Genomic DNA, 17,510 nt, shown 5'->3' on the forward strand with positions numbered 1-17,510 from the left:
GAAATTCAGTGGTCAGGGACCAGGAATCTGGTTGTACTGCAATATACAGGGCAGTGTTGTAAAAGGAACTGAGACTCAGCCAAGTTTAAAATGTTCTATGAGATATTTACAACGGTGCAAATGTATTTACAATTACGTGAATCTAGACTTGAACTCAATTTTACATATGTACAAAAGTATTTTTTTACAGAGCCCTTTATTAATCACTTACTACTTTCAAGAAATGCAACTTCTACACAAATGGAGGGATGACTTCACTTCGCTGTGCTTAGATAATTATCAAGAACTTATTACCAATTTAAAAGAGTATCTAATCACTTCTTTCCATTTCCTCCCTTACTTTGTACATTTATATATTGAACTATGTCCTATTTTATTACAAATTACTTCTCATAACTCCTCTATATCATAATCTATGTATTAAATTGAGTTTAGAAAATTTATCTATAAATATAGGTATAACGTGGGGCGCCGGGTGGCTCAGTAAGTTGAGCGTCCAACTTTAGCTCAGGTCATGATCTCACAGTTCGTCAGTTCCAGCCCTGCATCGGGCTCTGTGCCCACAGCTCAGAGCCTGGAGCCTGCTTTGGATTCTGTCTGTCTGTCTATCTGTCTCTCTCTCTCTGTCCCTCCCCTGCTCATGCTCTGTCTCTCTGTCTCTCAAAAATAAACATTAATTTTTTTAATTAAAAAAAAAGATAGGTATAATGCAACATTTCATTTAAGAATAGGAATGGGAATGTTACAGAACATTTTTTTTTAATTAAAAAAAAGGTTATTGGCTCTCATAGAGAGTTGGAAACTATACTAATTAGCATTAGATACAATACACAGAAACATTAGAAAATAATGTAGCTTTTTTGGGCCTTGGTTTCCAAATATACAGATTGTTCCAGTTAATGGTGGAAAATTTTTCAGTTCACTAAAACTTTTAGTGACTGTTAAAGCTGATGTTGGTTTTAAACCAAAAATTAAATTTTTTTAAATCCAAATATTTTACATCTTTTAAAAATTAAAATCACAACGCCTGTTCTTTGGTGACAGGATTTTGACTTGACTAAGTAATTCAAACTTATGTTGTCAGAAAATTCACTTTTCTAGGCATTAAAACTATTCTATAATTTTCAGAGTCCAGACCTCGGTAGATTTCATAATATCATTAAAACGATATTATCAAAAGAGTAGATATCATAGACATAAATAAAAATTTGATACAAAGATATACAGGAAGGAAGGAAGGAAAGGAGAAAGGATGATAGATGTCTTTATTCACTTATGGAATGAAATAATTGATTTAATAAGTAGAAAAATATTTGGTGCTATAAAAAAGTAAAATATCTAATATACTTGTGATTGATATTACCTATAATTGACTAGTGTTTTTTTAAACTTGTTTTCCTATTTTTAGTCAAAAGAGTTGATATCATCAGAATATATTTGTTTAGTAGGAAGATTATCCCATATCCTTCTCATTCTAAAGATGTATCTTAGGACTTAGTATTTTTGCTTTGGAATATACTCTGAAAAAAAACTTTGGACAAAGTTTCTCAAAGAATGTCAAAAATAAGAAACATCAGAATTGCAATTTCTAGGAACATGAACAGCATTTCTTTTGGAAAGGTTTGTGCCACTCAGGTAGCTGATGCCTTCCAAGAAATGATTAACACTTACAGGATTACTGGAGGGAGAAAGGCTATAATCACCTCGTCTTAGCCCCTGTTAATGTTAGTTATTGTTTCAGCTACTGGGACAACAAAAATGACAGATACAGAACAGAAAGAAAACTGAAACGGAATGAAATTATTACCCATTTTTTCTTTTTTTTGAAATTTTTTGTCCTAATAACTGGATCAGCCAGGGATATTAAATTGTATACTGTTAAGTAGAGAATGCCTTCCTCAATAAATATGTAGGTAGAATCCCATGCAAGTTAATGTGGTATTTAAATTTAGAAAAACCTGGGGCACCTAGGTGGCTCAGTCAGGTGAGCATGTGACTTTAGCTCAGGTCATGATCTCACTGTTCATGAGTTTGAGCCCCACGTCAGGCTCTGTGCTGAGAGCTCAGAGTCTGAAAACTGCTTCAGATTCTGTGTCTCCCTCTCTCTCTCCCCCTCGCCTCCTCTCTCTCTCTCTCTCTCTCTCTCTCTCTCTCTCTCAAAAATAAATAAAGATTAAAAAAAATTTAAGTTACAAAAACCCAACAAATTATTTATTTATATCAGTACAAGTCAGACTTAAACCATGTATGCTTCCATTGTTTTATGACCTCACTCTAAGGTAAAATAGAATATTAAAACCTAACTCAGAGTTTGGCAGAGAAATTAAACATTGATGAATTTTTTAAAATAAATATTAGTAGATAATTAAATTTCAAAAGTTAAATTTATTTTTAAAAACAGATCTTTTTTTACTGATTTTTTCTCATTTTTGAAAAGATTTTTTTTTCCCCTGATCTACTGATTAGTTATGGATTACATAATTTTCCCTTGATGAACTAAATGATTTGTAAGTCATACACCAGTATTTTTCAAATTTCTACAATGCTTAAGCCCGTAGTACACAATCTTTAAAAAATAGTTTTCTTGGGGTGCCTGGGTGGCTTAATTGGTTAAGTGTCTGACTCTTGATCTCAGGTCAGGTGTTGATCTCAGGGTCGTGAGTTCAAGTCCCATGTTGGTTGGACTCCACGCTAGGCATGAAGCCTACTTCAAAAACAGAAAACAAAACAAAACACTCTGCTATTTTCCTCATTGAAGATTTACAATGTGCATGAGAATATTAAAAGCTTTAAGATACAATGCAGTAAATAACAGTTTCCCTGGGGACATTTGATCTCTGTCTCTCTCTCTCTCTCTCTCTCTCTTTTTCTCTGTCTCTCCCTCTCTCATTCCACCTGCATTTCTTTGCTGTCATTTGTTTCACCCAAAATTAAACAAACAAACAAAAAAACCCCACACAATTATGCAAAGGAAATGTTCTTTTCTGCAATTATTATTTCTCTGGCCACTCCTTGATTTTGCCTTGTCTCTACCTTTTTTGACTTTACAGGTTGAAATGTTTCATGTCTCTACTTGATATTTCATGGTCAGAATCTTAAGTCTTTCAAAGAAGTTTTAAACCTTCATAACTTTACTTTCTACTTCCTAAATGTCATTCCTTTTAATCCCATGGTTTTCCCCATCATACATTTCTGCAGTGCCTTTTACAATACATGCCAAAATATAAAAAATAAAATTCATTACGTTGGTTTGCTGACCTGTTTAAAAAAACTATATACAAATTAAAAAGATATATATCAATCACATTAGTATGGTTGCCCAAGGGTAGCAAAATAGGAGTGAGGAATGAATAGGACACACACACACACACACACACACACACACACACACATACACACACACACACACACAGAAGGAACAAGCACAGATGCTCAATTGAAGTCTAATGAATGATCTCAACTGGCTACATAGTAATTATTCAGATATGGAGCACTTAGCTTCTATGAGAATCTAAGAAGAAATCTGCTCTAAAAGGTATCCTTTGATTTCTAAGGCTTCAACTATAAGGCACAGGCACAATTCAAATTAACAATTGATACTGGTCAAACATTTCTACATATAAGTTAGTTAAAAGATATAACTGAGAAAAACCAAAAGTCCTAAATGGATAGGGTATCAAAAAACTGTTCTGTTTATTCAACAGTAATCATATAACAAGATAGTTTCCAGTGTTGTAAGACTTCTATAGTATTAGGCTATATATTCCTAGAATATTTTTTCAGAATAAATATGATTCTTTTCTTCAAGGGAAATATGTTGCTATTAAATTTTTAAACTTAAGCCAGATTGCATCTTTGACCTTTTCTAAAGACAACAAGAGATGACCTAGCTCCCCACTTATACTCTTAGTCTTATAGTTCTATGGCTATATTAGTAACAGATTACAAAAACAGCTAATTTATCATTGAAATAGGCAATTAAAGGTATAATAGATATCCAGAAATTTAAGACAATTTATAAAATGGCATTCAGGAATAAATAGCTCATATTCTGGTTACAAAATAATAATTAAAACGTAAGAGACAGTGGATACTGTAAAGTATACAATTTAATGATAATTCCATGTCACTGACCACAAACACTATGGCATAGCAACCACAGGATCCTGATAACTGGCAAAAGAATGAGGTAACTTTGGACCCATACATACGTCTTTATCCAATGAACATGGTAAAGTAATAGAACATAAAGACTGAAGGTAATGAAAATTGAGTTTTTATGTGTTATTTATTGGAGGATGGGTTACATACACCCAGGAAAACAAAAATTTTTCAGTGTTTTCTTTGCATTTCAAATTATTATGGTCAGGTCATCATGGAGGGCCATTTAACCAAGCAATTTTCTTAGATAATACGATTATTAAAGTAAACAAAGACATAGAAAATTCTGCCTTTTTTGGTAAAGACTAACTCTAGCCCTAAATCCATGTGACATCTATAGAAAGGTCAGATCCTGTTTCCTTAACTGCATGGAGACTTGAATTATATCTCGTGTATGCAAAAGTATTGTACAAAGTAAATTAAGTTAACCGAAGTGGTAATGTCTATCTTGAAAATGACAATTTTAACTAAGAATTTCACTAAGTATTTGAAGTATTTTTCAGAGGAAAAAAAAAAGAAAGAAAGAAAAACTGATTGGTTCAGGTTTATTTCAGAAGCCTAAATTGAGGCCTAAAAACAGAATTCATGAATAAATTTTGCCTTAAAAAGGAAAAAAAAATGCTTAAAACTAAAATAAGTGGTCTCATCAAGTACCTTCAGTGAAATAAAAAATGAAAATGTTCAAATTGTGCTTAGAGAATCATCTGGTAGAAATGGTGAGGTGGGGAGTGTTCATTATTAGGTATAAAAACAAATAACAGTTAAAATCAACACAAATAATGTTTTCTAATTTTGTGAAAATTAGAAGTCACTGCGAATTTAAATATGTAGAAAAGATGAGCCATATCCTTAAATCTAATCAAGTGGATAAAATATATGTTCATTCAAAGATGGCTAACAATACCAAAATAAATATTTGACATTTCAATTATAATTCTTAATTTTGAGGTCAAATCTTATATTCAAAACAGAATTGCAATTATTAATTTACCTCCAACCTTTTCTTATTCTGAAGACCTTAAATTCATACACAGAGGATTATTTAAAAAAAGAAAAAAAAACTAGTTTTCTTTTTCTATAAAAGAGGACTTTAGGAACAGTGTCATGAGTTAAGTGCTAGTATCTACATTTGCCTTGGAAAAGCCTTGAAAACATACAAACAAATAAATCAAACAAACAAACAACAATCCACCCACAAGCCAGTATGCACAGAGATCAGTCTTCTTCCACTTACTACATTAAAATAAAACATTGTTCAGCTTATCTTCAAGTAAGAAATCTGTGACATAGGTAGCCTGGAAAAATCATTATCTTGAAAAATAATCACTCTGTGTTTAAGGAGGGATTATGGGGGAGAAATATTAGTTGGGACTTTTATGGCTTTTGGAAGGAAGTAGGGGAAGGGACACTTTTATAAATAGCTATTAAGTATTTTTTTCATTGGCCTGAAATTTTGAGGTTCCTTATTATAATAATTTTAATGAAACTGAGATAAATGCAATAATGGAAAATTTGGAATCATCTAAGTCCTGTTTCCACTTCATTTGCACTGAAACAGAGAGAGAGATGGCCAAGACAGCACACCCGCTCCCTCTAAAGTGGTTCCTACACCACTGCATTTACTGAGTGGCCTCAGCTGAATGACACCCCAATGCAACTCCCATGCTGCTGCACCTAGCGGGCAGCATTGCCTAGGACCAGTACACCCTCAAAGCAGCTCCCCCTCGCGGCATCCTGCAGGTGGCCTCAGCCTGGACTGGTGCTACCCCCAAAATGGCTCCTACTCCAGGGTGTGAGAGACAACCCCACCCACAAGTGTGCCCACAGCAGTCTCAACTCAGCCACAAGAGAATGGCACACAGGGGTTACCACTGGAGAACCTGATTCCAGTGACCAGAGGGGAATGTTCTTCTGAGCTCCATAGGATACCTTCCACATAAAGCCACTACTTTCAACACTAGGAGATATAGTTGATCTACCCAATATATAGAAATAAACACAGAGAGTCAGGCAAAATGAGGAGACAGAGGAATATATTCTAATTAAAGAAAAAGAGGAAACCTCAGAGGAAAAAACAAAACAAACCAAAACAGAAACTAAACTGAATTGAGAAAAGCAATCTATCTAATAAAGAGTTCAAAGTAATGGTCATAAAGACACTCACAGAACTCAGAAGAAAGGATGAAAACGATGAGAACTTTAAGAAAGAGTCAGAGAGTATACTTTTAGAAATCAGAACTGAAGAATATAATATAAACATTTAAGAAATAATAGCTAAAAATTTCCTAATCTAGGGAAGGAAACAGACTTCTAGGTTCAGGAATCAGAGAGCTCCAAACCAAATGAGCCCAAAGAAGTCTACACCAAGACATGTTATAATTAAAATGTCAAAATTTAAAAATGGAGAATCTTAAAAGCAATATGACAAAAGTAACTAGTTACATACAAGGCAACCCTAAGACAATCAGTGAATTTTTCAGCAAAAAATGTGTAGGCTGGAAGGGAGTAGCCCAATATATTCAAAGTGCTGGAAAAAAACAAAACAAAAACAAAAACAAAATACCTTACAACCAAAAATACTCTACCTGGCAAGATTTTAATTCAGAATTGAAGGAGAGATAAAGAGTTTCTCAGACAAAGTTAAGGTAGCTCATCACAACTAAATCAGCCTTACAAAAAATGTGAAAGGGACCTCTTATTTTTTAATGTTTATTGATTTATTTTGAGAGAGAGTGGGGCAGAGAGAGAATCCCAAGCAAGTTCCATGCTGTCAGCACAAAGCCAAACCGAGGGCTTGATCTCATGAACCATGAGATCATGACCTAAGACGAAATCAAGAGTTGGATGCTTAACTGACTGAGCCACTCAGGCAGCCGACAGAGGGACTTCTTTAAAAAGAAGAAGAGGCCATAACTAGACATAAGAAAATTATAAAAGAAAAAAACTCTTAGTAAAGTAAATATATAATAAAGGTAGTAGATCAACCACTTATAAAGCTAGTATGAAGGGTAAATGACAAAAGGAATAAAATCAACTATAGGTACAGCAATTAGTTAAAGAATACACAGGGGCACCTGGGTGGTTCAGTTGGTTGAGCATCTGACTTTGGCTCAGGTCAAAGTCAGTTCACGAGTTCGAGCCCCACATTGGGCTCGCTGCTGTCAATGCAGAGCCTGCTTCAGATCCTCTGTCTATTTCTCTCTCTGCTCCTCTTTCTTTCTCAAAAATAAACATTAAAAAAATACTCAAAATTTAAAGATGTAAAGTATGACCTCAAAACCATAAAACATGGTGAGATAGTAATAACTTAGTGTTTTAGAATGTGTTTTGTATTTTTTAATTTTATTTTAAAAATTTTAAGTTTATTTATTTGAGAGTGAGACAGAGAGAGCAGGCAAAGGAGGGGCAGAGAGAAATGGAGAGAGAATCCCAAGCAAGCTCCATGCTGTCAGTGTGGAGCCTGATATGGGGCTTGAACCCACAAACCTCAGGATCATGACCTGAGCCAAAACCAAATGTCAAATACTTAACTGACTGAGTCACCCAGCTGCCCCTTTTTATTTTAGAGAAAGAGAGCATGAGTGAGTTGGGGAGAGGGGCAGAGAGAGAAAGAAATTATCTTTTTTTTTTGGTCTTTTTTGAAAGGTTATTTATTTATTTTGAGAGACAGAAAAAGAGAGAGAGAGGTCACAAACATGGGAGGGGCAGAAAGAAAAGGAGAGAGAGAATCCCAAGCAGGCTCTGTGCTGTCAGTGAAGAGCCCTACATGGGGCTGGAACTCATCATAAACCATGAGATTATGACCTAAGCTGAAATCAAGAGTCAGATGCTTAATCGACTGAGCCATCCAGGCATCCCAAGAGAGAGAGAATCTTAAGCAGGCTCCACACCCATCACAGAGCCTGATGTGGGGCTCAATCCCACAACCTAGCGATCTTGACCTGAGCTAAAATCAAGAGTCAGACACCCAACTGACTGAGCCACCCAGGCACCCTTAGAATATGTTTGATCTTAAGGGACCCTCAACTTAAAGTAGATTTATTATATGTAATATATACTTCCGTATATTACATATATATTATATATTACATATATGTAATATATACACATATAATATATATGAAATATATACATATATAATATATATGTAATGTATATAATAGTGTAATATATATGAACACCAATGTAACCACAAATGAAAAACTATATAATTATACAAAAAATAAAGAGTAAGTAATCTAAACATGACACTAAAGAACATCAATCATAAGGGAAGAAAGCAAGAGAAGAAGAAAAGGACACGAACTACAAAAAACAGTTAGAAAACAATTAACAAAATGGCAATTACATACCTATCAATAATTACTATAATTACTACAAATGTAAATGTACTAAATGTCAATCAAAAGACATAGGATGGGTGGCATTGGTGGTACAATGTTGAGCATACTACCTTCCAAAAGACATAGGTGAATAGATTAAAAAAGAAAAGTTCCATGTCTATGTTGTCTACAAGACAGTCACTTCAGACCTACAGACATACAGAATGAAAGTAAAGGGATGGAAAGAGATATCTCCATGCAAATGGAAGAAAAAAGAAATGTGGGTAACAATACTTATAGCAGACAAAAAGAGACTTTAAAACAAACTATAACAAGAAACAAAGAGGACATGACATAATGATAAAGGGATCAATCCCCCAAGAGAATATACCGATTGTAAATATCTATTCACCTAACACTGGAGTACCTAAAATTTTAAAGTAAATATTAACAGACATAAAGGGAGAAATTGACAGTAATACAGTCATAGTAGGAGATTTTAACACCCCAGATACATCAATGAATAGATTATCCAGACAGAAAATAAATAAGGAAACATTGGCCTTCAACTACATTAGACCAGATGGACTTCATAGATATATACAGAACATTCCATCCCCAAACTGCCAAATATATTGCTTTCAAGTGCACATGAAAACATTTTCCAGGATAGGTCACGTGATAGGCTACAAAACCAGTCTCAATAAGTTTAAGAAGTATTTTTCCTTACCACAATGGTAGGAAACTAGAAATCAGTTACAAGAGAAAAAGTAAAATTTCACAAAAATGTACAGATTGAACAACGCTACTAAGCAATGAGTCAATGAAGAAATTAAAGAGGAAATAAAAAAATACATGGGGACAAGTGAAAATGGACACAAAATACTCTAAAATCTATGGGACTTGGCAAACAAAAAAAAAGTTCTAAGAGGGAAGTTTAGAAGCGATGCAGTCCTACCTTGAGAAACAAGAAAACTTCAAATAAACACCTAAGCTTATATATATATATATATATATATATATATATATATAGGAACCAGAAAAGAACAAACAAAGCCCAAAATTAGTAAAAGGAAGATAATAATAAACATCAGAGCAGAAATAAATGACATAAAGACAAAAAAATAGAAAAGATCAATACAACTCAAATAAAGTTCTTTAAAAGGCTAAACAAAATTGAGGCATCTGGGTGACTCAGCAGGTTAAGCAACTGACTTTGGCTCAGGTCATGATCTCACTGCTCATGAGTTGGAGCTCTGCGTCAGGCTCTGTGTTGACAGCTCAGGGCCTGGAGCCTGCTTCGGATTCTGTGTCTCCCTCTCTCTCTGCCCCTCCCCTGCTCACGCTGCCTCTCTCTCTCTCTCTCTCTCAAAAAGAAATAAGCATTAAAAAAAATAAGGAAGAAAAAGACTAAACAAAATTAATAATATTTAGCCAAATTCATCAAGAAAAAAAAGAGGAGCTAAATACATAAAATTTGAAATCAAAGAGTCCAAGTTACAACTAACAACACAGAAATACAAAGGATTAGAAGAGACTACTAAGAATAATTGTATGCCAACAAATTGGACAACCTAGAAGAAAAAGGATAAATTCCTAGAAATGTACAATCTTCTAAGACTGAATCAGAAAAAAAAATAGAAAAAATGTGAACAGAAGGATTACTAGCAATGAAACTGAATGAGTAATCAAAAACCTCCCAAAAAACATTTTACTAAACATATGAAGAACAGTTAATACCTATTCTTCTCAAACTATTCCAAAAAGTTAAAGAGGAAGGGATGCTTCCAAATTTATTCTACGAGGGCAGCATTATTCTGATACCAAAACCAGACAAAGGCACTGCAAAAAAAAGAGAAAATTACAGCCCAATATCCTTCATAAACATACATGTCAAAATTCTCAACAAAATATTGAATTCAAATAAAAAGGGCAAGAGGACATGAATAGACAGACATGTTTTCAAAGAATATACAGATGTATGCCAAAACATACATGAAAAGATGCTCAACATCACTAATCATCAGGGAAATACAAATCAAAACCAGAATAAAATATTAGCTCATTCCTGCCAGAATGGCTAGTATCAAAATCAAGCAAACAAACAAACAAACAAGAAATATTAAGTGTTAGCAAGGATGTGGACAAATGGAAATGGTCATGTGCTGATGGTGATGCAGCCAGTATGGAAATGAATATGGAGGTTCCTCAGAAAATTAAAAATAAAAATCCATATAATTCAGCAATTCCACTCCTGGCTATTTATCCAAAGAAAACAAAAACACTAATTTGAAAAGATATAGGCACCCATATGTTCATTGCAGTATTATTTACAATTGCCAAGATGTGTAAGCAACATAAGTGTCCATTGATAGATCAGTTCATAAAGAATATGTGATATATATAAATATAAACATAAACATAAATATAAATAATATGTGGTGGCAGTGAGAATATTTAAAATCTCTTTCAGCAGCTTCATACATAACAATACAGTATTGTTAAATACAGCCAGCTAGAAAGTATCCTGGTTTAGACAGCAGTGCAAAATGGAGAGGTGAAATCTTTACTAGGTATATAACTCAGCCATAAAAAAGAACAATCTTGTGCCTGTTGTGAAAACATAGATGGACCTAGAGGGCATTATGCTACATGAAATAAGTCAGAGAAAGTCAAATACTGTATGCTCCCATTTACATGTGGAACCTAAAGAAGAAATCATCAAACAAAACAAAAATAGACTCACAGAATAGACAAAATCTTTAAAAGAGTTAATAGTCTCTAGATTAAATTTTGAAAACATTAGAGGATTTTAAAAATCTATAGTTCATTGTATTACCAAAACATTACATTTATCTTAAATTAAGTAGAAATCAATGAAAATAAAGATAAGGAAATCTAGATGGCTATAAGAATGTAATAAATTTTGAAATATTTTCTCAGTTTTGGGGTCCGATAGTTTTTTTTTTTTTGATGATGATGATAAAGCTACTTTATGGAAGAAGTAGAGGAAAAGTATATGTAATTCTTTGTTATTTGAGACAAAATTGGTTGGTGTCCTATGCAGGAATAAAACCATAACCGTTAAACTAATGCTCTCTTGCCAACACTTAACATCTCTACAGGAAAGAAACCTTTTTTCCCCAATTTTATTGAAATATAATTAACATATAATATTGTGTAAGTTTAAAGTACAAGATGATGATCTGATATTGTATATGTTGCAAAATGATTATCACAATGAGTTTAGTTAATATATCGATCACCTCATATAGTTAGAATTTGTGTATGTGTGTGATGGTGGTGAGAATATTTAAAATCTCTTTCAGCAACTTCAAATATACAATACAATATTCTTAACTATAGCCAGCCAGAAAGTATACTGGTTTATACAGGGATACAAAGTGGAGAGTTGAAACTTTAACTAGGCATATATATATATTTTTTAATGTCAAAAGAAATCCTTTAAGTTATATTAGAGATCTGATGACTGAACCCCTTAGAGTAACTATAATTACCATACATAAGAATATACTGTGGGGATAAAAGCAAAGAGGTATATAAAAAAATAAATTGAAGTGGATAAAGCATTACTATAAGGCACTATGGAAGCATTTTCTGTATCAGGACATAGGAGAAAATAATACCACATCCAGACAATTATTTTCCTGTTTTCCTATTTTTTTGAAATGCATTATCGAATAAGTTCATTTAGAGTTTCTTTGGTGTATTCTGAGGGATATGCTTTTTGTATTTTATCCTCATAATAACCCTGAAAGTTAGGTAGAGTTAGTTTCACATGTTGGAAAACTAAAATTTATGAAGATTAATGATTTGCTTGAGGTCACGTGGCCTTTATTTTATTTTCTTTTTACTGATGATAGCAAATTTTTATTTATTTATTTATTTATTTATTTTTTACTGATGATAGCAAATTTTCATCTAATAGCTACTATTTTATTTTGTTAAAAAATGTATTTAATTTATTTAAGCTAAGAAGAAAAGAAATACAATTTACCCATTTCTCCCCATTTTTTTTTTTTTTTACTGATGATAGCAAATTTTTTTTTTTATTTTTTTTACTGATGATAGCAAATTTTCATCTAATAGCTACTATTTTATTTTGTTAAAAAATGTATTTAATTTATTTAAGCTAAGAAGAAAAGAAATACAATTTACCCATTTCTCCCATCTTCAACCACCTCTTGTAACCACCAATCTGTTCTCTGTATCTGTGAGCATGTTTTTTAAATACATTTTTATTGTGGATATTAATTTTGTTAATAACGAATATATGTGTACAAGGGAAGAAGGAACATAGTTGCAGAAAATGGGGTAGAAAAACCCAGAGGATATCTTCCAAACCAAGGCATGAGGCAAAGGCCCTAGGGATAAAAAAACATTATCTTGATACAGAGCAGCTGAACATGATGAGCACTGAAAGAAATCTGTGGAAGTAAAGAATACTCTAAGGTGAAAAACCTCAGGCAGGACAGCAGGCAACATAAGCATGGCCACTCATAAGTATGGCCACTAAAGCTGTGCTTACACAAATAACATAGCAATGTTGTCCCTCTCCACAACTCAACTACCCTCACAAACAAAATAAGTAGGCTGCTGCTGCTGCTGCTGCTGCTGCTGCTTCCTCTCATTTTTTTTTTTTTTTTGTAGGCTGGTTCTTAAAGTCACTGAATACACAATATCCTCTGGTGTGAATATGTAAAAATATGACTTCTATGAGGTTGTTTTGTTAGTTTGTTTTTTATGATTCCACATGTAAGAGAGGTCATAAAATATTTGTCTTTTTCTGACTTATTTCACTTAGCAGAAGGCCCTCAATTTCCATCCACACTGTTGCAAGTGGCAAATATCACTCTTTTTGATGGCTGAATAATATTCCATTGTACAAATATACCATATTTCTTTATTCATTCGCCTATGGATGGACGCTTGGGTTGCTACCACATCTTGCCTTTTGTAAATAATGCTGTAATCAACATAGGGGTCCATATACCTTTTCAAATTTGTATTTTTGTTTTGTTGGTTTAAATACTCAGAATTGCTCGATTATGTGGTATTTCTATTTTTAATTTTTTGAGGAACCTCCATACCATTTTCCATAGTGGCTGCACCAATTTACATTTTCAACATCAGTACATAGTGTTCCTCTTTCTCTACATCCTCTCCAACACTTATTTCTTGTCCTTTTGTCACGAGCCATTCTAACAGGTAAGAGGTAACATCTCATTGTGGTTTTGATTTGCATTTTCCTGATGATTAATAATGTTGAGCATCTTTTCATATGTTTGTTGACCATCTGTATATCTTTTTGGGAAAAATGTTTATTCCATTCTTCTGCCCATTTTTCTTAATCAGATTGTTTGTATTTTTGCTATTGAGTTGTGTGAGTTTCTCTTATTTTGGATATTATCCCACATGGATTTTAATGGGAAAAGATAGATCAAGAATTTGATTACAGCTATTGCCTTTACACAAATTGAACTCATCAGGTCTTAGCTCATTATTCTCATGTTCCTTAAGCACTCAACTGTCCTACATCAGTACTATGCAAAGTACTCACTCCACAATTAGATGAGGTAACTGTACTGGAATGTAAATCAATATATTTCTTCTTTATTCAAGAAACTCTCTATCACTCTGTTTCTGCCTCTCTCTCTCTCTCTCACACACATAGACATAAACATATCTATAGCTACATATATCAATACATATGCATATATGTGTATATATAATTAGTTGCACAGGGAAATTTTTCTGTATCTATAATATATTAATATATAATGCATATTTATACACATACATAATATACAGGCATATATGTATATATCTTTATAGGTATACCTTCGATTAAATTAAACCGTACGCTTAATGATAGAGATTAGGCATTAACAAACTATGGCATGCTAGCTGATTGCTTGTTTGTGTAAATCAAGTTTTACTGAAATACTGTCACACCCATTCATTTACATATTCCCTACATCTGCTTTTAGTACTTTGAGGCATTATAGTTGTGTAGAGACAATATGGCACACAAAGCTTAAAATATTTACTATGTGGCCCTTTAGGAAATGCAATGGAGGAGTAAAGAGCCTCAGGATCATTTTGTCCTTCAGGCATGCACCAGGCTGGGGCTGAACAGGTAAAGGTTTCTCCAGCCCTATTACCACCAAGATCTCAACTTCCTGAGCCATGAGCATTCCCAGTTTCCAACGACTACTTCCAAACACTACTTCCAAAGACTACTAGGGTAAGCGGGGAAACACTAGACTCTGACTATTCTATGGGCCCTAAATACCTGCTGTAAAGGCTCTACAGGGGCAGCATAAAGACTGTTCCATTAACATTATTTGGAACTCAGAGGAAAGAGAGAACATGCATGACTATGAAAGGATTCCCATTCTTCTCTCTTCAAAACTTTTTGGGTTGCTTTATGGACCCAAGCACAGAAAGAGGATTATTTTCTTCTTTTCCAATGTTCTTTTATCCTAGGGCAGCAAACCAATTTCATTTCACATTAAAAAACAACAAACAAACAAAAAAACTAATAATAAAGCTTATGCAATCACTCTAACAATTCCATTTCAATTAATAATTAGGAAAAACTCAGTTATTGTTTCTCTAGAATAAAGTTTGTAAGAGTTAGACTGTCTCTATGATAGCAAATGCACTTGAACAAATTTTTCAAAATATTATCCACAGTCTTATTTTTCATTTTATATTCAATTGGATTGGTTCAAACAATTCCATATTTTGAAATCCCTTGATAGGCATATTTCAGACAAGCATAAAGCATATTTCTTTCAAATGTATAATTGCTTAAATCTATAATCAAGAAATTCTCAGTTAACTTACGTATCTCTGGGATCCATCATATTCACACCTTTCAATTTTTCCTAGGCTGCCATCTGAGAAATACAGCTTCTCTGCACGGTGATCAATGGTGAGACCATTTGGAGTGAGTATGTCGGTACTGACCACCACTTGAGCATTTTTTCCCGTTAGGGTGGATCTCATGATACTTGGATGCTGTTCATTCCAGTTGGTCCAAAACATTAAGCTAATTAAAATAAAAATTGTGATAATATATTAAAACTTTCATTAACAATAGAGACATTAGGAACATGGTGATGTCAAGCTATTTAAAAAGAAGCAAAGAGATTTGTCTCAATTCTATGACCCTTAACAAAGTCTAAATAAAATTAGAAATATATATTTATATATGCATATATATTTTTCTCAGTTTCTTAAAAAAACCTGGAAACTATTTCTGAGAAATAATTATCTTGTACATTCTCTCAAATAACAATTAAATTGAGTCAGTTTGATGTACAGTAAGAATTTATTTAAATCACACACAAAACAGTTATCTTAAATTTTCTATGAATTGCAAATGTATTCTAAATTATTAATATCATGTTTCAGCAGATTGAGTAAATTGTTTTAGATATCATTCTTAACCTAACTATATTTCTTTTCTTTAATTGGTAAATATCAATATCTCTTTTCCTTCCTGGTTTGCTTTTAAATTTTGCATTCTCCTTTGTATATGCTTTAGAGAAATACAATTAATAAACTCCTATATTTCTTTAGTTTCTTTTTTTTTCTCTTGTCTCTTTGTCAATGTAATTTTTCTATAAATAACAGTATTGCTTTTGGAATTTCAGAGGTTATTCTCAACTCCCTAAAAATATTATCTATTACTTACAGATTTTATAGAATGATTTACATCAATGTCTGTCAATCTATTCTTTGAGGAAGCCTTTACAAGTCACTGTTAAGAGTAGAGAGTCTATAGAGTTCCAGTTTCTAATCCCTATTTTTACTGAAATATTTTTTCTTTCTATTCTTCTACCTATAAGACTGTCCCTAAGAGTTTATTTGAAGACTGATTATTGCTGTTTAGAATGATACAAAGGAAGGAAGGAAGGAAGGAAGGAAGGAAGGAAGGAAGGAAGGAAAGAAGGGGAAAGGGAGAACTGAAGAAAGGAGAAAGAGGGAGAGGTTGACAGGCAGCCCTCTTTAAATATCTGAAAAAAATACGCTTAATATATACTGACAGAGAAAAACTATTTAATATTTACAGTAAGATCGTATATACTATTCCTATGTGTAATCATTTAAAGGTCATGCAAAATTATAGCCAACAAAATTTTCAATAGGTGGTTTTTGAATATTATGCAAATATTTATTACTGAACAATATTCAAATTCACAACAAAATCTTTCTACTTGCTAATTTAAAATATAACCACTACCAATTAAGAAAAGCTGGGTCAACTATGCTCTTTGTTAAAATATTTCATAGCCTTTTCTTCTATCCTGTGGAGCATAAAAGTGTTCTAAGTAAGCAAGTATCAAAATTTTTGTCATATGAATGAGTAAATTTGCAAAAAAACAAATGACATTCCACTTTCTTAAATTATGCAGTTTTATCCACACACTTCTAAAAGAATAAAAATAAAACATTAGTTAAATAAAGCATTTATAATGTATACATAAAGTATTAAATACATAAACAGTTTACCTGCAGTATTTTCCTAAATTATTGGCTTTAGAATTATAGAATTTCTGAGGTATTAGTGTTTCTTTAATTCAACTTTTATTTCAAAAATAAAACAGAGGCCAGAGAGCTTGAGTGATTAAGATTGTAGGAACTGAATCAAGTTTTGGACTCAAATAGTTTTTTTTTTTTTACCCAGAATTTAAGATTTTGTTTTAAAATTTCTGTTAACTGACATTTTCAACAGTGATTTGAAAATGTCATTGATAGGCATAATGAGAAAATATTTTTATACTTGAAACTTTAGTTCTATGTAATTCTACAATTAAAACATGTTGGTGTGTTTGATTATAATTTACAGTTCACTATATGCAAGATGAAAGTGTAATTTTAGCTTATGTAATAAATACTATATGAAACTGATCACTTATAATATTATCAGTGATCTCTCTTATGTTTATTTCAAAATCGTCTAAGAAATCCCTTTGATTAGCTGTAGAACAGTTA

General features: G+C 32.7%; 1 protein-coding gene across 1 annotated transcript in view; it reads right to left on the minus strand.

The window, feature by feature from the left end:
• LRP1B (LDL receptor related protein 1B) overlaps window positions 1-17,510 on the minus strand; it is a 1,901,338-nt gene that overhangs the window by 351,816 nt on the left and 1,532,012 nt on the right. The window contains exon 43 of the mRNA XM_043576625.1: window positions 15,357-15,561. Within this exon, the coding sequence (XP_043432560.1) occupies window positions 15,357-15,561 (205 nt within the window). The remainder of the gene's footprint in view (window positions 1-15,356; window positions 15,562-17,510) is intronic.

Source organism: Prionailurus bengalensis, chromosome C1 (assembly GCF_016509475.1).
Source record: "Prionailurus bengalensis isolate Pbe53 chromosome C1, Fcat_Pben_1.1_paternal_pri, whole genome shotgun sequence".
NCBI lineage: Eukaryota > Metazoa > Chordata > Mammalia > Carnivora > Felidae > Prionailurus > Prionailurus bengalensis.